Source organism: Oculina patagonica, chromosome 1 (genome assembly GCF_052425735.1).
Source record: "Oculina patagonica isolate OP01 chromosome 1, crgOcupat, whole genome shotgun sequence".
In the NCBI taxonomy this organism is placed as follows: Eukaryota; Metazoa; Cnidaria; class Anthozoa; order Scleractinia; family Oculinidae; genus Oculina; species Oculina patagonica.
The window spans coordinates 48,142,232-48,165,455 of NC_135758.1; the positions used below are offsets into that span (position 1 = coordinate 48,142,232).

General features: G+C 38.2%; 3 protein-coding genes across 3 annotated transcripts in view; 1 reads left to right on the forward strand and 2 right to left on the reverse strand.

Moving 5' to 3' along the window:
• Positions 1-23,224, reverse strand: part of LOC144635549 (uncharacterized) — a 184,253-nt gene that overhangs the window by 32,332 nt on the left and 128,697 nt on the right. The gene's annotated exons all lie outside the window — the stretch shown is intronic.
• Positions 3,563-8,613, reverse strand: LOC144647595 (uncharacterized). Its single transcript, XM_078507380.1, has 5 exons — positions 8,598-8,613; positions 7,744-8,118; positions 5,653-5,957; positions 4,334-4,442; positions 3,563-3,987 (listed from the first exon to the last, which is right to left on the reverse strand). The coding sequence occupies exons 1-5, from the start codon at positions 8,611-8,613 to the stop codon at positions 3,563-3,565; spliced, it is 1,230 nt and encodes a 409-aa protein (XP_078363506.1).
• Positions 8,724-11,693, forward strand: LOC144647604 (uncharacterized). Its single transcript, XM_078507389.1, has one exon. The coding sequence runs from the start codon at positions 8,724-8,726 to the stop codon at positions 11,691-11,693; it is 2,970 nt and encodes a 989-aa protein (XP_078363515.1).

The window sequence follows — 23,224 nt, forward strand, 5'->3', positions numbered from 1 at the left end:
AATAATATCCTGTATATGTATCTGCATCTGTGTTCGACTTACAGGTTTATTGAGTGATCTCCTTTTATTTTCTTACATATAAACAATCCGCGAGTCGTGTTCTCCCATAACTTCCTCCGGGGGGTCAGTATTGTGAAAGCTAAACTAAGGAAGTGCGGTTTATTGCTTAAATAAAACCATAATGGTATAGAAACTGTTGAAAATCATTACTAATGCTCTAGTCGTTGATCTGTCTCATCAAACTAAAAAACTGTATAAATAATAATGTAATATTAACATAACTTTTAAAAAGTATCGTAACAGATTTAGTCGAAAAAGAGCCCATAACAAATAGTGTGCACCTACTTAAAATAGAGTAACAAAAAAAAAAAAAAATAATAATAATAAAGATAAAAACAGATTTAGCCGAGGGAGAGCCCATAACAAATAGTGTGCACCTACTAAAATAGAGTAACAAAAATAAAAAAAGATAAAGATAAAAACAATTGGCCTATTATTAGGCAACCTTTGGTGGATAACTTCTTTGGATGTGTCATAAGAATTATAACAAAAGGAAAATGAATCTTGGCATGAGTCCATAGTAAGAACTCTCCACCTTGCATTGCCATTTACGCCATCAGATTTGCGAACAGGATAGTTTATATCTCAACCTCACCTGAGAAAAGCGACGTGCAAAGGATGTTGCATAGACCGGGTCAATTCGGGTGATTACAAATTGTGTAATTTACAAGTAAAAAATTCGTTTCTTGCTTGACCCTACTGTGTGTCAAAATGCACATTAAAAAGGGTACAGATAGTTTACTCGCAAATCTGATTGCGCAAGACCCAATATCAGAGACCGTTCGTTCTGATCCTGATTTTAATCGTGTTTGTGTATAATACAAAACTGCAACCCGAGTTGCTTCTTCCATTCCAAAAACATCCCACCTCACCGGAAATACGAACCAACTTAAACGCGGTGATATGGCCGGCCTTGGTTTGTGTAGAACACGCCAGGAGAATCACCTTCATGAGAATTAGCTTTCATGCAAACTGGTCTTTCTGATTCTGCGAAAAAGGGATAATTTGGTAAATGGAAAATGATTTTATTTTGAAGAAAAAGAAAACCCGTCATGTAAACTTTTTTAGGGAGGATTATTTGTGTAATCAGCAACTTCACTATTTGTCAAAAGTTCCATTGAAAAACAGTTGAAGTGAAGACATAGTTATCCAGTTAGTCAGTTCATCCAATCCAGTTCTAATGGCTTTTTATTCCTCGACGGGAACTTTCCTATTTTAAGCAACAAAAATGGAATAATAAACACTTTTACTAAAGCGTTTGGTAAATCTCTTTCAGCGCCTCAAAGATAAACGGGTTGTTGGCGACTCGGATGATTTTCGGCAAACGGGAAATTGTTTTTAGATATTTGCAAAAATAATGATTGTTTTCTTTACTGTTGAACTAAGTACATTCATAAACGAATTTTATGGGAAATTTTTTTCCTCTCCGAAATGCGATGGAACGCTTTTTCAGAAACTGCCTTCTTAAAAAATGGGTTCTGCATATTTTAGGAATTAAATTGAAGCCACTGACATCCAATGAACGTTTATTTTTTTTAACTCTTGAACTAAAAATTGAAACAGCAATGAAACATCAATCGACACATTATTTGTCCTGTCAACAAAAACAGGCAAAATTAACAACATTCTTTATTGATTTTCTCAACAGGTATTTTTACAATTAAAATTAAAGCCATACCTCTTTTGAAAGGGAATAAAATAATCCCTCAAGAGAAAAATATGTTAATTAAATATATGTTGATTACATTTATATAATTTCCATAAATTTGTATAAATTAGTCACGAACTTTGGACAAAAAACAACAAACTTCACTATGGTGTAAGTTTATAACAAAAACTTGAAAGCAAAAATGCTCCTAGAATATGTATGGGGATCTTCTTAGAGAAAGCTTAGTAGAGCTTGGTAAGATCTCCAGCTATTATATACAGTCTTCAGATTTATTTGACATTTTGGAAAATTAATTAATATAATGGAAATAAATGTTAATATAATGAATATGATTTTGATGATGATGATGATTATAATAATGATGATGATGATTATGAATCTGTGTTCGACTGACAGGTTTTATTGACTTATTTGTTTAAATTTTTTAACACATTTACAAGCTTTTCTCGAGTCGTGTTCTCTCTTAGTTTCCGCAAGGATTCAGTTTTGTGCCAGTAAACACAAAAAAATTATAAAAACTATTACAAACAATACTAATTCTCGGACGTACAAGCAAATATCCGTAGAATTTTTGACAGTATAATATGACGCTTTGGCTACTTTATTTGTCAAAACAACAATTAAATTTTATTCTGACTAATCAAACTAATAAACGTAATAAATAAAGAATAACTTTAAAAAGAAAGTCATAAAAAATTATCTGAGGGAGAACCTATTTAAAATTGAGTAACAATTATTAAACAATGATTATAGGATGTGCATATAATTATGTGGCTTGACATTAGCCCCAGGCTCTAAAACAGTATACAACAGATTAGTAAAATTATTAAAAACTAGTCATGGTATATTGCAATTCCTGAGTTTTGATTGGTTTACAGGCCATGGTATATGAGTCATATACCATGGCCCGCAAATATAGTGGATGCACACGTCAGCAAGAACACAGCCAGGGAGCTCAAATTTTGCAATTCTTTGAGAGTTTTTAATAAAACAATTATTCCACTCGCGCTTGTTGAATACTGCTGCATTTGTCTACGATTATATGTTAATTTAAAAGTTCATGTTATTTACTTAACATTATTATAACATCATTATCCAACGCGCACTGATGGAATTATTGTTAACTATACGCCAGGCTAAGCCGATTCTACAGTGCCGAGATTCCTTGACTAACGGTTGTTTGTCCTCAGCTTGCACACTCGATAATCGAAAAAGGCACTCCGCGCATGCCCAAGAGCTGTGGAAGTCCGCGCGCTTGATGCTGAACAAAAAAAAAAACTAAAGGGACTCTGGCGAGGAGATTGTGTTAATAACTGCCGTGCGTACAGTCGAAGCTCTCCTTGACGACACTCCTGTAAACAAACAGCCCTAGTTACGATCACTTTTTCGAATTCCCTCGACTGTATGTCGTCAATTGTATGTTTTAAAAATATTTCCTTAATATTACAGTCAGACCCCCATAAAGCGGCCACCCTTGGGGAAATGGTAAGTAGCCGCCTGAAAAAAGTTGGCCGCTTAATTTGGGTTCGCCAGCAGTTAGCATAAGGCGTGGTAGAAACATCACTTTATTGCCAGGGAAACAAAAGGTCGTTACCTAGCTTAGTTTCAACGGCATCATGTAAGCGTGTGATTGGATGTTTTTTTCTTATCGATTTTCACTTCAAATGCTCGTGCATTTAATTCTTGGTGCATGGCCAAGAGGCAAAAACAATAGACAAATCTACACTGGGACGGACGAAAGGTGGCCGTGGCCGCTAAATAACTGGCCGCTTAATAGCATTTGGCCGCTTAATGAGTGGCCGGTTAATAGGGGTTCGACTGTATTTTTCAAAATTAAGGGCTAAGCAACAACATAACTTTCATACAAGTTGGTCCTGAGTTGTCCCATTCGTAGTAGTCTAACAAGTCCTCTGTGTACCACAATCGGTACTCCTGACCAGCGGTCACTACCAGCGGAGTTGTAAATGTAAATACCAGCTCAGATGAATCGGAGTGGAATCCAGGAATTGTGTGTGAACGAACTGCGTGATCCTCAGGAAAAATAACCTTGTTTTTGTCATCTGTAAGAATAGTTAAAATGCTGGATCCTGAGGTGCAACCCCATCTGCTTCTGCGGAAAGGGTCACATCCCACCAGACCGCTAATATGCACCAACTTTATGAGGTCGATTTTACCGGCCATGGGAGTCAAGAATACGCCAGGGGTATTACCTTTAGCTCCCATGCATACTTCGCCAGGTATTTCAGCAAACCATTTTTCTACAAAATAAAACAAAACATCAATAGAATTGCTAAAATTGAAATGCCATTTGTTAGTTACTATTTAGGCAATAACTGTAAAATTTTAGCCCTATTGTCAGTGATGAGACAGGATTTCAAGTAAAGAGAACGATGGTTACTTTCGAATTGTATCATTAAAAAATAGCTACAATTGTAGCTTTGATCTGGTAGTTCAATATTGCAGACTTTCCTTTAGTTTCCCCATATTGGAAAGAAGATATAATGCGCTTATACCAAATACATTTCAAGCCAGTCAAGGTGAGTTATAGTCAAACGAAAAGCAATCATTATAACCTATGTTCATTGAATTTAGTGTAGAACTTACCACAGTTTTTGCCAAGATACAGTGGAAGACACTCGCACCAGTAATCATCTTGTTCGTACAACGCGTGACAGGTGCTGTTATGTTTACAAGGATCGAGTGAGCACGCAGTCTGAAAGAAAATAACGAAATGTAAACGTAATGTAAACAGTGAAATTGTTTGATACTGTTTTTCACATTTTAGGTCGATAAATGACAAACAGATAAGAAAATGTTGGAAGGCTAATTGGTTTTCAGGTTAAATCTGTCTCCAACCTACAAGTAGGTTAATCTGTTTCAACGTGAAGAGAACACTCTTTCAGTGACATAAAACAATTGAGGATTTCTTTTTAAAATGAATTCAGATTGTTTTTTGTCATTGTAAGAGTGGTATCTTGAGTCTGAAACAGATTAACCTAGGGAAGAAGCAAATTTTATCTGAAAACCAATTTGAACTACAACATAAACACTCAAATTGCTATTTAATAGATTTAGCAAAGCCTATAAAAGCGGAGCTCCCTGGTTATTTAAGTTCTCCTTTATTTAATCTGAATTAGCTGACCATAGAAAGAGAAAAAACAAATAGGACTTGTGCTCGCGATTCAACGGAAAACGATTACCTGATCAGCGGACAGCTTCAAAAAGCTCACTTGACCTCGAAGAGCTGTAAACCTGAGCCCGCGATATGTTCATGTGACACTGGTCATGGCTTGTTTTACAAGCTGCCAATTTACCACAACCTGGATGTCCAATATCAATGTTAAACTTTCGTTTTCCACGTTTTCAGTATGCCTGGTATGGTGGCCATGTTGCGCAACATACGCGCCGGCGGGCCATCCCGCTAGCCATGATGACCATGAAAAATCAAATGTATGATTATGGGGCTTCGCTCTGCGTAACTATCGTTATGTTTAAACAGTCTCGAATCAAAATTAATTATTCAGTACTCTGTCCTCGCACGCTCTAATATAACGCATTCGAAGATTTGTAAATGCATATTACAGAAGGTGGTCGACAGATAAAACACTACTCATATGTACCCAATACCCTGCACAACGCTACACAAGCTATTTGCTGTCGATAACTGAAATTGCACGGACTTAGCAGGTTACAGCTTGCTAACTATAATACTATTAATTAAGTAAAGAATTGATCCTCACAGTGAAATTGCAATTAAAAAAAATGCGAAGAAAAACTCCTCCAAAGCCTTGATTTTTTTCGGGTTTCTTTCTTTGCAATTTCGTTTTTCGTTTTCACTGCAGTGCAAGAATCATTTACTTACTTTACATCTATGTGCATTTCAAATATGAATACTTTCAATACGTTACATAATAGTACTATACCTTGAGACTGTAATGATGGAAGTATTGGCTTGGTCCAAAGCTGTTAGAAGCGTTGTACTTATCTGTAGGAAGCAACTCACAAACATAGTTGCCTTTGATGTCAGGGTTTGCAGCAAGGTTTGTTGAGAAACATCGCTGGTCTTTTAAACAGCGACGTAAACAAACATTTCGATCAGTCACAAGAGTGGACTCCAACTCAGGAACATCAAGTACGTGGAAAAAGTGATCGATAAAATGAGCGAAACGAAAATTAGTATTGCGTTGAATACTTTTTAGAGTTTCTGAGATTGGTTGAAGAGACAATACTGGGAATAAAACTGTAATCCAAATGTTTAGCATTGCGAAGGTCACGCCAAATGGATCTGGATTTGAAGAGTTATCTTCATTGTTTATTTATTACTCCAGCCTTCAGTGTGGAGATTTCAAGGATCTTTGAGTAACGAGCATGGATCGGACTGTAATTGATTATTGGTTGCCACTGGAAACCATTGACCAATTACGGGTCACGCTGATTACCCAAGCTCTTTAATCTTCCTTAAATTTCTGAGGCCGTGAATGTCTTGTGCTACCATTACAGTTTTCCTGACTCGGAAGGTGTTGTTTTTTGTTATTAAGAAGAGAAGGGGTGTTATAAATGAAACAGCAATGAAACAACAATGTACATCAATTATTTGTCTTCGGTTTTTGCATTCAAATGTAAATTAACTTGAGATTTTCGCAGATGTTCCTTGGTAAAAAATCCAACTCACGCTGTTTTTTTTTTTTTTAGCAAACTAGCAAAATCTATATAGCAAAATAACTAAATGATTAAAAAAATTATTAAAGGCTGTTGGTATGGTTAAACTTCGAGGCTCAACATAAAGCTTTCCAGGAACTTCAAGTTGAGATAAAAGTATTTTCAGCACTCTTCGGTTTTATTATACACTTTTTTCACAATACAAGTGTTAATTACAGTTTACATGCTTTGTCAATCAAGCAAATGAAATCGCCACAGTCAATTGTATTCTATTGAAACTTTTATATTGTGCTATTGTTTCAAAGGTTATCTTATTTTCAAGCAATAATAATATTCTGTATATGTTTGAATCTGTACTCAACTTACAAGTTTATTGACTAATCTCCTTTTATTTCCTGACATATTTACATTTTTTTCTCGAGTCTAGTTCTTACTCCCATAACTTCTCTGGTGGTGGTGGTTCAGTATTGTGAAAGTATACCCAAGGAAGTGCGGTATATTGCTTAAATAAAACCATAATGGTATAGAAACTTTTGAAAAACATTACTAATGCTCTAGACGTCGGACATACAAACAAATTCCAGTCATATTTTATGTCAGTATAATGCGTCGCTTTACCTTCTTTACTTGTCAAAACAACAGTTACATTTTGATCTGACTCATCAAACTACAAAACTGTATAAATACTAATGTAATACTAACGCAACTTTTTAAAAGTGTCGTAACAGATTTAGCCGAGGGAGAGCCCATAACAAAAAGTGTGCACCTACTAAAATAGAGTAACAAAAATAAAAAAAGATAAAGATAAAAACAATTGGCCTATTATTAGGCAACCTTTGGTGGATAACTTCTTTGGATGTGCAATAGGAATTAAAACAAAAGAAAATGAATTTTGGCATGAGTCCATAGTAAGAACTCTCCACCTTGCATTGCCATGCACGCCATCAGATTTGTGAATAGGATATTTTTTTATCTCAGCCTTGCCTGAAAAAAGTAACGTGCAAAGGATGTTGTATAGACTAAATTAAAGGTTAGTTCGGATGATTTACAAATTGTGTAAGTTTTTGGCGAGACCTTACTGTGTGTCCCTCTCCGAATTTGATGTGAAAAAGCACATTAAAAGTACATTAAAAGGGTTCAGATAGTTTACTCGCAAATCTGATTGCACAAGACCCAAATAAGAGATCGTTATTTCTGATCCTGGTTTTAATCGTGTGTGTGAATTGCTAATTAATTTAGTAAAAGTGATATTTGACAGAGCTCAAATCACTCAGGCTCTGAACTCTAACAGATTAAATAAACTATTCGTCTCCGTTTGTTGAAAAATTAAGCAAAGTAGATTATAACTTTCATACAAGTTGGACCTGGATAGTTGTCAATATCAGTTCCTCCTAAGTCTTCTGAATACCATACCCTGAACTCCTGATCAGCGGTCACCACCAGAGGAGTAGAGAAGTTCAACATCAGCTCAGGGGAATTGGAACCGAATCCAGGAATAGTGTATGAATAACGGCCATTCTCAGGAAAAACAATGTTGTTTTGGTCATCAGTGATCAGAGTTGCTATCTTGTAAGGGTCCGTGCAACCCCATTTGCTTCTTCCATTCCAAACACATCCCACCTCCCCGGAAATATGTACCAACTTAAACGCGGTGATTAGGCCGGCCTTGGTTGTGTAGAACACGCCAGGAGAATCACCTTTAGCTTTCATGCAAACTGGTCTTTCTGATTCTGCGAAAAAAGGGAAATTGGTAATGGAATACAATTCATTTTGAATAAAAATAAAATCCGTCTTGCGCAGTCGAAGTTAAAAATAAGTCAGTAAATCCCATAGAAATAAAAAATGTTGCTGTTTACTTCTTGTTTTGGTAATCGGTACTAGAATCTTTGAATATTACAGAGTGCCTTTTTCTCGACGGAAACTTTCCTATCTTTGAAATACAAAAAAATGAAAAAATTAACATTTTTCCTAAAGCCGCAGGTACATCTCTTTCAGGGACTCAAAGATGAAATAATTAGGCCCAAAACAGGCTGTTAGCGACTTTTGGCAAACCAGGAATGATGTTTAGATATTTGCAAAAATAATGGTTGTTTTCTTTTACTATTAAACTAAGTACATCCATAGACGAATTTTATAGGAAATTTTATTTCCTCTCCGAAATGCGATTGATCGCTTTGTAATGTATGCGTAATGTATGCGTGACGTATACTTGTATTGAGTTGCATTATGGGATTAAAACCAGCGAGTTGAGCACATGGCCGCCATCGAGCAGTTGTTGATTTTAGCCGTCGCGTTGCTCCTCCTAGTACACTACATTTGGCGACGAGGAAACGTGATGGCGACTTTATTTGGCCGAGTGGAGGCATTCGAAGAGACGGCGGAAACGTGGGAGCATTATACGGAACGACTTGGACATTATTTTGAGGCGAACGGTATCGGCGATGAGACCGCAGGCGACAAGGCGAAAAGGCGAGCGATCCTGCTAAGCGTATGTGGAAGTAAAGTGTACAAATTAATGTGTGACCTTTTGGCACCTGTCAAACCGGGAGAAAAGTCGTATCAAGACCTGGTTAAGCTGATACAGGATCATTCGGCTCCGAAACCGTCGGAAATTGTACAAAGGTTTAAGTTCAACAACCGTTTTCGCAACGAAGGAGAATCAGTGGCAGATTTTGTGGCGGCGCTTAGGAATTTGGCTGAACATTGTGGGTACAGTGATACCCTTGAGACTATGCTACGGGACAGAATTGTTTGTGGAATTAAGGATGAGAAAATACAGCGACGCCTTCTTGTGGAAAAGGAATTAACATTTCAGAAGGCTTTCGAAATTGCAACATCAATGGAAATCACTACGCAAAATATGGCTGTGCTGCAGGAGGCGAAGTTGTCAGAGGTGGTAAATCAGGTCACGATGCAAGCCGATGGAACAAAAGCTGCAAAGAAATGGGCAGATGATCGACGCACACCAAACAAAGCTCTGTGTTTTAGGTGCGGGGGGAATCATAGTGCACAAACATGTAGGTTTAAGGAACTGAACTGTTACTATTGCAAACAAAGAGGCCATATTGCTGACAGATGTCCAAATCGCACCAGAAGTCCGTCCAGAGGTGAGAGACAAGGATTTAAACCGAACAGAAGTGATCAAAGTAGGCACCCGGGTCAACAGAGGTCAGGTAACTTGCACCAGTTAGAAGAGGTTGTTAATGTTTATGATGAGCATGCTGGGGATGAGGAAGATGTTTATGGCCAGTTGTTTTGTGTTAGTTCAAGTGGTGGCCATAATCCGTACAAAGTAACAGTGGTAGTTAATGGCATGAAAGTGAATATGGAAATTGACACTGGGGCATCTACAACTGTTATCAATGAGAAAACATTTCGCCAGTTGTCCCAGCAGGAAAGGGTGTTGAAACTTAACGCTGTGAATACAGTACTGCGTACCTATACAGGGGAAGTCATACCTGTAGTGGGGGAATGTGAGCTAGAAGTCGAGTACAATGGGTCTAAGAGTGTTTTACCAGCTGTGATTATCAGTGGAGAGGGTCCATGCCTTATGGGGCGTAACTGGCTTTCACATCTGACATTAAATTGGAGTGAGATTTTCAATTTAACTACCATGGATAAAGACTTGAATGAAATTTTAGAGACACATTCCTCCATTTTCCAAGAGGGTCTGGGGAAAGTCGAGGGAGTGAAGGCGAAAATCTACATCGATCCTTCTGAGAAGCCACGATACCTTAAAGCTAGGCCTGTAGCTTATCTTCTGCGTGAGAAAATTGAACTGGAATTGGATCGACTTGTTAAAGAAGGGACAATAGAAACAGTTGAATTCTCAGAATGGGCCACACCCATTGTCCCCATTGTCAAAGAGGATGGTACCATCAGAATTTGTGGGGACTACAAGCAAACGATCAATCAAGCAGCCAAGTTAGACAACTACCCCATTCCCAAGATTGAAGATCTGTATGCAACCTTAGGAGGGGGCAAAGAATTCACAAAGCTGGATTTAAGCCAAGCGTACCAACCCATCAACACCCACAAGGGTCTCTTCAGATACAATCGTCTCCCGTACGGCATTTCTTCGGCCCCAGGAATTTTTCAACGCACCATTGAAAGCCTCCTTCAAGGAATACCACAAGTTGTTGTCAGGATTGATGATATCCTCGTGACAGGCAAGACAAGACACGACCACCTGAAACATTTAAAGGAAGTCCTGGCACGATTAACTAAGGCAGGCGTGCGCTTAAAGCTGAAGAAGTGTGTCTTTCTACGGAACGAGGTGGTTTATTTGGGGCATCGCATCAACAGCGACGGCATTCAACCCGTAGTCAGCAAAGTAAGAGCGATCCACGAGGCGCCTGCACCTACAAATGTCAAGGAACTTCAGGCCTTTCTGGGAATGTTAAACTACTATGCCTGTTATTTGCCAAATCTGGCCACTGTATTGGCCCCCTTGCATGAACTCCTTGCCAAAGACTGCAAATGGACTTGGGGTAAAAGACAGGTGGAAGCTTTTACTCAGGCTAAGAACATGTTAAGTTCATCAGATTTGTTAGTCCATTATGACCCAAGCAAGGAACTTGTGTTGTCCTGTGATGCCTCACCATACGGACTGGGAGCAGTGCTCTCTAACATTATCAATGGGGAGGAAAGGCCTATTTCGTATGCATCAAGGACCCTATCACCAGCAGAACGAAACTATGCTCAACTGGATAAGGAGGGAGCTGCTGTGATATTTGGAATCAAGAAGTTTCATCAGTATCTGTATGGACAGAAGTTCAAGATTTTTACTGACCACAAGCCACTTTTGGGTCTGTTTAAGGCAGACAAAGCTGTTCCCTCAATGGCATCACCAAGAATTCAAAGGTGGGCGTTACTTCTGGCAGGCTATGACTACGACCTCACAAACCGAGAGGGATCTAAACATGGCAATGCTGATGGTCTGAGTCGTTTACCTTTGGCCGACACAGTAGTGCAGGTACCCATACCCGGTGAAACTATACTGTTGTTGGAGCGGCTGGAAGGTATGCCAGTGTGTGCAGATCACATTGCAGAGTGGACAGCCTCAGACCCAGTGCTACAACAGGTTTTTAGAAGAGTTCAGCAGGGCTGGGGTGATAAATGCCCCGATAGAAGTTTGCAGCCATTCTTTTTAAGAAGAGATGAATTAAGCACACACAATGGATGTATCTTGTGGGGGAACCGTGTGGTTGTTCCAGCACAGGGTCAGCGACAGCTTTTGCAGGACCTGCATGCTACTCACCCCGGAATGGTAAGAATGAAGAACCTGGCACGCAGCCAGGGTTAGACACAGATATCGAGGAAATGGTCAAGTCATGTGAAGTATGTCAGCTGCATAGCGCCGCACCTGCTGCTGCACCCCTCCATCCTTGGGAATGGCCTGAAAAGCCCTGGTCCCGCATACACATCGACCATGCAGGACCCTTTAAGGGACAGTTGTTTCTTATTGTGGTAGATGCATACAGCAAGTGGATTGAGGTCTACCCAACATCCAGTACCAGTGCGACAGCTACTATAGAGAAACTCCGACAGGTTTTCGCCACCCACGGATTACCTGAAATGGTGGTCTCGGACAATGGCTCTGGATACACAAGTGAAGAATTTGGTGACTTCATGGCTAGGAATGGCATCTTACATGTGAAAACAGCTCCTCGGCATCCTTCCTCTAATGGCCTGGCAGAGCGGTCTGTCCGCATATTCAAAGAAGGGATGAAGAAAATGGACGAATCGGGAGGTACCGTGCACACCAAGCTTAGCAGGTTCTTGTTAGCCTATAGATCGACACCTCAGACCACTACTGGAGTGACACCAGCTGAACTTCTGTTCAACCGTCGTCTGCGAACCCGTCTGGATCTCATTCGACCAGATGTAAGACAACGCGTAGAGACCCAACAACTGTCACAGAAGGGACAGCACGACAACACAAGAAAAGAACGACAGTTTGCTGAGGGAGACAGCGTACTTGTAAATAATTTTAACCCGGGGTTGAAGTGGAAGAATGCACACATTGAAAGTAGAACCGGCCCACTATCGTATACAGTCAAGTATGAAGACGGGGTGGTGGCTCGTCGACATGTGGATCACCTCCTTAAACGACATGGTGTGCCCACTATTGATATTCAGGACGATGATTTGCCTGAATCAACCACGCCTGCGGAACAAGTGCAAAAAGTGGTCGATAAAATGAGCGAAACGAAAATTACTATTGCGTTGAATACTTTCTAGAGTAGCCGAGATTGGTTGAAGAGACAATACTGGGAATAAAACTGTAATCCAAATGTTTAGCATTGCGAAGGTCACGCCAAATGGATCTGGATTTGAAGAGTTATCTTCATTGTTTATTTATTACTCCAGCCTTCAGTGTGGAGATTTCAAGGATCTTTGAGTAACGAGCATGGATCGGACTGTAATTGATTATTGGTTGCCACTGGAAACCATTGACCAATTACGGGTCACGCTGATTACCCAAGCTCTTTAATCCTCCTTAAATTTCTGAGGCCGTGAATGTCTTGTGCTACCATTACAGTTTTCCTGACTCGGAAGGTGTTGTGTTTTGTTATTAAGAAGAGAAGGGGTGTTATAAATGAAACAGCAATGAAACAACAATGTACATCAATTATTTGTCTTCGGTTTTTGCATTCAAATGTAAATTAACTTGAGATTTTCGCAGATGTTCCTTGGTAAAAAATCCAACTCACGCTGGTTTTTTTTTTTAGCAAACTAGCAAAATCTATATAGCAAAATAACTAAATGATTAAAAAAATTATTAAAGGCTGTTGGTATGGTTAAACTTCGAGGCTCAACATAAAGCTTTCCAGGAACTTCAAGTTGAGATAAAAGTATTTTCAGCACTCTTCGGTTTTATTATACACTTTTTTCACAATACAAGTGTTAATTACAGTTTACATGCTTTGTCAATCAAGCAAATGAAATCGCCACAGTCAATTGTATTCTATTGAAACTTTTATATTGTGCTATTGTTTCAAAGGTTATCTTATTTTCAAGCAATAATAATATTCTGTATATGTTTGAATCTGTACTCGACTTACAAGTTTATTGACTAATCTCCTTTTATTTCCTGACATATTTACATTTTTTTCTCGAGTCTAGTTCTTACTCCCATAACTTCTCTGGTGGTGGTGGTTCAGTATTGTGAAAGTATACCCAAGGAAGTGCGGTATATTGCTTAAATAAAACCATAATGGTATAGAAACTTTTGAAAAACATTACTAATGCTCTAGACGTCGGACATACAAACAAATTCCAGTCATATTTTATGTCAGTATAATGCGTCGCTTTACCTTCTTTACTTGTCAAAACAACAGTTACATTTTGATCTGACTCATCAAACTACAAAACTGTATAAATACTAATGTAATACTAACGCAACTTTTTAAAAGTGTCGTAACAGATTTAGCCGAGGGAGAGCCCATAACAAAAAGTGTGTACCTACTAAAATAGAGTAACAAAAATAAAAAAAGATAAAGATAAAAATAATTGGCCTATTATTAGGCAACCTTTGGTGGATAACTTCTTTGGATGTGCAATAGGAATTAAAACAAAAGAAAATGAATTTTGGCATGAGTCCATAGTAAGAACTCTCCACCTTGCATTGCCATGCACGCCATCAGATTTGTGAATAGGATATTTTTTTATCTCAGCCTTGCCTGAAAAAAGTAACGTGCAAAGGATGTTGTATAGACTAAATTAAGGGTTAGTTCGGATGATTTACAAATTGTGTAAGTTTTTGGCGAGACCTTACTGTGTGTCCCTCTCCGAATTTGATGTGAAAAAGCACATTAAAAGGGTTCAGATAGTTTACTCGCAAATCTGATTGCACAAGACCCAAATAAGAGATCGTTATTTCTGATCCTGGTTTTAATCGTGTGTGTGAATTGCTAATTAATTTAGTAAAAGTGATATTTGACAGAGCTCAAATCACTCAGGCTCTGAACTCTAACAGATTAAATAAACTATTCGTCTCCGTTTGTTGAAAAATTAAGCAAAGTAGATTATAACTTTCATACAAGTTGGACCTGGATAGTTGTCAATATCAGTTCCTCCTAAGTCTTCTGAATACCATACCCTGAACTCCTGATCAGCGGTCACCACCAGAGGAGTAGAGAAGTTCAACATCAGCTCAGGGGAATTGGAACCGAATCCAGGAATAGTGTATGAATAACGGCCATTCTCAGGAAAAACAATGTTGTTTTGGTCATCAGTGATCAGAGTTGCTATCTTGTAAGGGTCCGTGCAACCCCATTTGCTTCTTCCATTCCAAACACATCCCACCTCCCCGGAAATATGTACCAACTTAAACGCGGTGATTAGGCCGGCCTTGGTTGTGTAGAACACGCCAGGAGAATCACCTTTAGCTTTCATGCAAACTGGTCTTTCTGATTCTGCGAAAAAAGGGAAATTGGTAATGGAATACAATTCATTTTGAATAAAAATAAAATCCGTCTTGTATTCTTCTTAAAGAAGGATTATTTGTGTGATCAGTAACTTCGCCATTTGTCAGAACTTTCATAGAAGCGCAGTCGAAGTTAAAAATAAGTCAGTAAATCCCATAAAAATAAAAAATGTTGCTGTTTACTTCTTGTTTTGGTAATCGGTACTAGAATCTTTGAATATTACAGAGTGCCTTTTTCTCGACGGAAACTTCCCTATCTTTGAAATACAAAAAAATGAAAAAATTAACATTTTTCCTAAAGCCGCAGGTACATCTCTTTCAGGGACTCAAAGATGAAATAATTAGGCCCAAAACAGGCTGTTAGCGACTTTTGGCAAACGAGGAATGATGTTTAGATATTTGCAAAAATAATGGTTGTTTTCTTTTACTATTAAACTAAGTACATCCATAGACGAATTTTATAGGAAATTTTATTTCCTCTCCGAAATGCGATTGATCGCTTTTACAGAAACTGCCTTTTAAAAAGTGGTTCTACATATCTTAGGAACTGAAGTGAAGTCACTGACATCCAACGAATGTTTATTTTTAACTTCGTGAACTGATATTTGTATTTAAGTAAATAAAAATCGTCTTAATAAGTGTTTTAAATTTAAAGAGAAAAGCAGGTGCTACTTCTCAATAAGAAAGCGACTATATTTTTACACTTCACACAAAGCTCTCAGTAAACATCACAAAAAGAAAATTTCTAAAGTAATTTAAGTTTTTCTCGGAATCAGTGTGCAAACGAGTTTCTTTCACAGTCAAACCAGTTTTAAGCGGACACCCTTTAATAAGCGGACAGTAGCCAAGGCTCCAAAATTTTCAGTACCCGGCTTATTTACTTTAAAGTATACCTCTATTGAGCGGATGCTGACACCTAAAAAGTGTTTGAAAACTGTATTAAACTGACACCAGTGTAATTAGATTCTACCACGTCACCCAACACGTCTGATATGGAAAGCAACATTACGAGGCTTTAATGTGGCCGAACTATTTTTACATCATGAAAAGAAGGACCTCTCGCTGGCCATCAGTAAAGTTAATGACTTGCCTCCGGAAAGTAAGCTCCAGAAAATGAAATCGATCATTTCTCCACAAGATGACATGTTTATCAACTAACTTTTTGTTTTGTAAAACCTTCACTTTTTAAATTTTTATGATCGCTTCATGTATGTAAGGTCACCCCTAGCAGCTATCTCGTCTCAGTTGGCTTTGTTTGTAATAGATAATGTTTCTCTGGTATTGATAATTTGTGTAGCCCCATTTAATGCTTTGATCAATTTTCACTATGAAGAAATACACATTGGTCATTATAAAGTGTCATTATAGTTTACGAGAGTAATCTCAGAAGTATCCAGCATGTACTTTAGAATAGTATTTGACAAAAAAACCTGTTTTAAACTATTAAGCGGACACAAGAGCATTGCCCGTGGGTGGATGCTTATACCACTTTTACTGTACCTTAATTTTTTTTTTATTTAGGAAGGGGATGAAGCTTAAAGGAGCTATGTCAAGAACAACTCATCTGTAAATAGTGTAACGAAAAATAATATTGTGTTCTGTAACGTGTGTTTATATAATGGAGAATTTTCTTTGTTTTTATTTTTAGGGAAGGTTATAAGGTCGAGCTCCTGTTTTCTTTTTATGAGTTTGTTTTATATATTTTGTACAATCATCATGAATAAACCAGTATGTTATGTTATGTTATTTTTCCATATCAGCGGGCTAACATCAATCAGTTTCTAGCAATCTAAATCACTATCTTATAATAACAAGCAAGCATAAACTTGCATTGATTGATTTAATTTGTATAACTTACCACACTGTTTGCCAACATAAGCTCTAAGACACTCACACCAGTAATCATCTTGTTCATACAATGCCTGACAGGTGCCATTACGTTGACAGGGATCGAGCAAGCACGGAGTCTGGAAGAAAAATAAATAAATATTCATTTTCCAAACAAAACAAAACGTCTTTAATTTCCACATAGAGTAAATTACCTCTTGACCCCACAGATCAACCGTACATCTATATCACCTTTTCTGCTGGCTGGTTATTTTGAATACTTTTTATATATTCCGTAGATATACATTCGGATTACAAATCAGTGAAATAAAAATAAAAATAAACAGAATGAGCACAGTTGTACGTGATCGCAAAAAAACATAGACTTTTTTTCGGCCGATTTTTCTTATTTGTTATCTCAACCGCACTATCAGACGATAAATCACTGTTTGGTAAAGTTTTTCGGTTGTTGAATAACTTTTGTATACAAGAAAAAGATTGGCCTGAAGAGCATCATCCTGTAGTAGTCAATATTTGAGTCAACAACGAAGGGATAATTTAGAAGCGAACGTACGTAATAAGACTGGCTTGGTCTGCTGACAACTTTTCACTTTGACGGATTTTTTTTTACGTATGTCAGATACAGGAAAAGGTACATTTAAATTTTTCCTCTTGGCTCCCATAGCTGTTATATATTAACAATTTGCTAATTGCTGATGCTAACTGTGATCGAAACTTAACCTATAATTTTCAAACTTCATACCACACCTTGAGACTGTAATGATGGAAGTATTGACTTAATCCAAAGCTGTTAGAAGCGTTGTACTTATCTGTAGGCAGCAACTCACAAACATAGTTGCCGTTGATGTCAGGGTTTGCAGCAAGGTTTGTTGAGAAACATCGCTGGTCTTTTAAACAGCGACGTAAACAAACATTTCGATCAGTGACAAGAGTGGAATCCAATTCAGGAACATCAAGTACGTGGAAAAAGTGATCGATAAAATGAGCGAAACGAAAATTAGTATTGCGTTGAATACTTTTGGTAGCAAAAGTTTGCTGTAGGGGAAGGAATATCAGCCAAGTAATCCAAATATGAAGCATCGCGAATTTGAGGAAATCGATCATGAAATGAAATGAAGTGTTAATTGTTGACAACGTAAAAATCCATGGGCACGAGGTATTCATTTTTAATAAGATTCCAAAAAAGGCAAAATCTACTTTCAATTTACCCACGAAGTGCTTAGGATCGCTGTAGGAGAAGGATATCAACCAAATAATCCAAATATGAAGCAATGCGAATTTGATAAAATCGATCATGAAATGAAATGAAGTGTTAATTATTGACAAAGTTACAAACCCACGAGGTATTTATTTTTAATAAGATTCCAAAAAAATGGCAAAATCTTCTTTCAATTTACCCACGCAATGCTAAGGATATATATGTAATTTGTTCTGTCCACCTCTACCGGTGCCTTTGCCAAAAAATCCAACGTCGTGCTGAATTGACCTTTCCACAGTCGAAGCTCTTCTTGTGACCCATGTTAAGCGACCAACTTAGTGAATTCCCGTTTTGTCGTAAGCGACCACTAAACACTGGCATTTTGTGATTCGCGTTTGCCGATATTTAAATAAAAGTAAACACAACCTGACCTGTAAATAAGTTATTAAGTCAGTTGGGTGCCAATTAAAAAGTCGTGCAATTCCACAACAATTATTTTTGGCTCCATTAATTACAAATCACTGTCTTATAATGTTCGTTGATAAAGATCCAAATTAAAAGCTTATAACGGGTTACAACCGGAGCAGAAAGGGGGTAGGTCATCAGTTTTTGAGCCCTCGAAAAGGGGTGGGCTTTAGACTTTCACCAGTAAACCCTTTTCTCATGAATGATACGGTGTACTGTAGTTGTAGTTTCTGTTGTAAAAAATGAAAAATGAAAAATGTGGATTCTACAACAATTATTGTGTCTAAATTTTCCAACGGACTTTACACACAAATATCTGGAAAACGTATACAAATGTAGTATAAGAAGGGAGAAATTCACCCTTCTTTGGTGTGTTAAGAAGCGAAAGAAGACTGTACATGGGATCGCAGTGTACATTAAGGACAATTAGAATGGTGTATGATGGAGATTGCACCCTATTAGCTGATGTCAAATCGAAAAACTCCAACCCGTTACATATGATAAAAAATGACTGGTCCCTTATTTAAGGTCATTGCCCTGAAATAGAACTGAACACAATTTTTTAACCAAACTTCGCCTACTGGTTTATTACTTTGAGGGAACTTAAATTTTGAAATAAAAAAGGGGGTCACCAGATTCGTTTAGGAGCAGGAAGACCTTGTATATTCCATATAATTCCTTTATAATTCCTCTGCGAGTACTGGCAAAGTACACTTTTTTAGCGATAATTTATTTTTCAAACACATGAATTGATCTGTTTTCATTTTACAGAAGGAATTTGATCGCTACACCAAAAATATGAGAAAAAATTGATAGATCACCAGACTCGTTTAGGAGAAAGTGACAATTTACTTCTCTCGCGGACTAAGCCACATAGAAAAAAGTCGCCATTTTGTTGATGTTCGCGCGCGCGCGCGCGCACTAAATACGCGTAAAATTCTGCGCAGTAAGGATGCGCAATGCAATACAGGGTAATGACCTTAATAATAATTTGTTTTGTACATGCAGAGGGAGTGGGTCGTGTAATTTTTAACCCTCGGGGTGGGTGATTCGTTATGAGCCAGAAGGAATGGGTGGGTCACAAATGTTCCAGCCGCCACTTTTCCAATTGCTCCGGCCCATCCCCCTGACACTTTTTTGACCAGTCCCTAAATGAAGTAATTAAACCGCTCTCAGTCTGTGGTGTGCGAGGGCAAGCGCTCTAATCCCGCTCAAGTAACCTCTGGCATGCCCCAAGGAACCGTATTAGGACCTTTGCTATTCCTGTTGTACGTCAACGACCTGCCTGATAACCTGAAATCCTCAATTAGGCTTTTTGCGGATGATGCACTCCTATACAGTATTGTTTCAAGCATGGAGAACGGCGATCAACTCCAGGAGGACCTAAGGAAACTGGAAGTGTGGCAAGGCAAGTGGCAGATGTCATCTAATGCTGCTAAGTGCAGGCATCTGTCTCTCTACTAAGAAAGTTCCCCCATAGAGAAAGTATGTCTTCTGTGGAGCCGAGTTGGAACAAGTTGACTCTATTTCTTATCTTGGAGTAAACCTGAACGACAACTTGAAATGGTCAAATCACGTCTTATCCATCTCTGGCAAAGCAAGCAAGGTTCTGGGAATAATTAAAAGAAAACGCTGGAATTGCCCCAAGAATGTGAAAGAAACTGCATACACAGCTATTGTTCGCCCAAAGCTCGAATACGCTTGCGCGGCCTGGGATCCGTATCTCCAAAAGGACATAAACTCCCTCGAAAGAGTACAGAGGAAAGCGGCGCGGTTTTGCACAAACGACTACCACCCCACCAGCTAGTGTATTTGATATGATCCAGGAGTTGGGCAGGCAAACATTGGAACAACGGAGAAAATCTTTCCGACTTACATTACTATATAAAATGAGTCACGACCTTGAAGATATAAATGTTGACTCCTATCTTAGTAGACATAACGAATCCAGAACTCGCGGCAGCCATAATTTCAAATATACGCAATATAGAGCGACGAAAAACGCGTATTTTTACTCGTATTTTCCGAGGACCATAAGAGAGTGGAACGCACTCCCTGCGGCGATTGTTGAGTCTGACCCTCTTGCGTGTTTCCAGTCTGGACTGCGCGATTACCTAGGTAGCGATTAGAAAGTACGTGCGGCGTGTTTGCTCATTTATTTTTATTTATTTAGTTGCTTACCCATAGTTATCAATTTAGCTTTCCTATTTTAGAATTTTTCAGTTATTATATATGTACATATTGTATTTGACTTATTTTTAATCACTGTAATTCATTATGTTAAGACGTTGGTGTGATATCCGAATGGACTTTTACCGACGTAATAACATGCAGATGTACTAGATGTAGAACCAAGCCGAAGCACTTCAAAACAGCATTACGCCGTACTAGTGAATACCATTGTGCAAATAAGAAACTGCCAATAAAGAAATTCTCACATTGTCTTACGTCATTGTTACATCCGACATCCTGACGCACAAATTAAATAGCGGAACAGTGAAGCCAAACTATCGGTCATCTGCAAGGGTAATGATCCCTAAAATCTTATCATAAAGAAATTGAGTAATCAGAAACCTAAAGCAAATACAGACAGCGCAACAAGAAGCACAATTTTATGACGCGTGCAAGGTAAAATTAAATATTATATATTCATCTCACCTATCACGTATTCGTTCATTTATCTTCAAAAAGATCTTAGCATAGCAAAAATGAACATGTAAGAAAACCCCTTACCAGTTTTCGTCACAGTAGGTTCCCATTCTGAGGAGAAATAAAACCGCCAAGTTGAGTACTTCCCACCATCCGCTTTTCGACAGCAATGATGTGCCTGATAATGTATTCAAGGTAGCTGACTTTGTTTTCGCATTCCTTGCGGCCAGTTTGCCGCTTGGGGATAACAAGTCTCGGGAAACATTAAACATCATTTTAATCAGAAAACCATTTTCATATTTGAACACTCGCTATGCTCAAGTGGCAAACTGTGCCCGTGAGGAATTCGAAAACAAAGTCAGCTATCATGAATATATTATTGAGCACAAAGGTTCTCGACTGATGCAGTCGAAAAGCGGATAGTTAGAAGAACTGAACTTGGCAGCTTTATTTCTCCCCAGAATTGGAACCCACTGTGATGAAAACTGGTAAGGGTTTTTCGTAGATGTTGTTTTTTGTCATGCTAAGATTTTTTCGAAAATAAAAGAAACAAATACACGATAGGGAAGCTGAATATAAATTATCTGATTTTACTTTGCAAGCGTCATAAAATTGTGCTTTTTGTTACGATGCTTTTGTTTGCTTTAGGTTTCTGATTCCTCACTTTCGTTTTGATAAGGTTTTGAGTCATTATCCTTGCAAATGACAGGTAGTCCGGCTGCACTGTCCAGCTTTTTGTGGGTCAGTTGGCATGACTACATTAGCGAAGCATTTTCAGATAAAATTTGACCAGCATTTTGTGTAGCGAGTTGCATGGTCAGGATTGTCATGAAACTTCCTGATACAAGACTTGAGAGCTCTGAGACTTATTTGCTAAAGTTTAGAAGAAATCTGTCGTCGGGTATTAAAATTATGGACATTTTTGGTAAAAACTAGACTTTGAAAGTATGTTCAAATCTCAAAAGATTTTATTCCGACTGAAAATCGAATGCCATCCCCAAAAAGCGCGTTTCAAAAATGCAACCATCTTGTAAATAAATAGGTTCGGGCCACCTTAAGCGTTGCTCAATTATAAGAGAATTTTATAAAGAACATGAATGATTTCCCTTCAATTTCAGTAAGCGATGTGTGGTGGGAAAAAAAACTCGAGTACCTCGCAAAGAAATGGTTAATCGTGAATATTCGTGTAAGAAAAATAAAAATGAAAAATGAAAAAAATAGAGCAGATGGCGAGGACGGCAAAGACTTATAATCTTATAATATTAAAGTTCCTCGTCAATGAACTTATCCTTCGGTAATTCTAACGATTACACTTCAGTTCTTTTTTTCTTTCTCTTCTTTAGTTGCGTTACTTTGCACTAATCATCGGAAGCTGAGAGTGGGTCACCAGTGATTAAATAATTACTGCAAATGTCTTCTTTTCTCCAAAACAGTCAATGAACTTATCCTTAAGTAATTCTAACGATTACACCTCAGTTTTTTCTTTTTTTCTCTTCTTTATTTGCGTTACTTTACACTAATCATCGGAAGCTTAAAGTGGCTCCCCAGTGATAAAATAATTACTGCAAATGTTTTCCTTTCTCCACAATTGTCAAAACAACAAACGATTTCCGTCTAATAAATCGGCGCTTTAAGGTAGTTATTCGTTCGCAACGTAAAAGAAGAATAGTGTCAATATGACATAAAATCGCATTTAAGCATTTCGATCTCCACTCTGTGCGAGGATTTAAGACATAAACACGAAATATCGCTTACCTCAAATGAAGATAGCAGCTCGCCCAATTTGAACCTGAAACAATTTGTTGAACACATTGTTTCTCATTTTACCTGAGAGAGAAAGAAAAATTGAAAGGCTGACAGCAAAATAAACTCATCAAGTGAGAACAGGTCCATTGCATCTGCCGCAAGCTGCTATAATTGGAAGGGAGAGTATCACCAGGAAAGCTACATTTTCACAATGGCGGCCATCATCTTAAACATGCTGAGTTGTCCGATGACCGTTTTCATAAACGCACTGGTGATAGTGGCAGTGATAAAGAAGCACAGACTGCAGACCACGTACAACATTCTGTTGGCTTGTTTGGCGGCAACAGATCTGGTAGTAGGAATTGTCGTACAGCCGAGTTTTATCGTTGGCGAGATGTCCCTCATCACAGGATCTTCATTAGCTGACTATTGCAGACTCTTTAGACGAACAGTAGTCATTCTCCTAACCCCATCTGTAGCATCCCTGCTTTTACTAGCT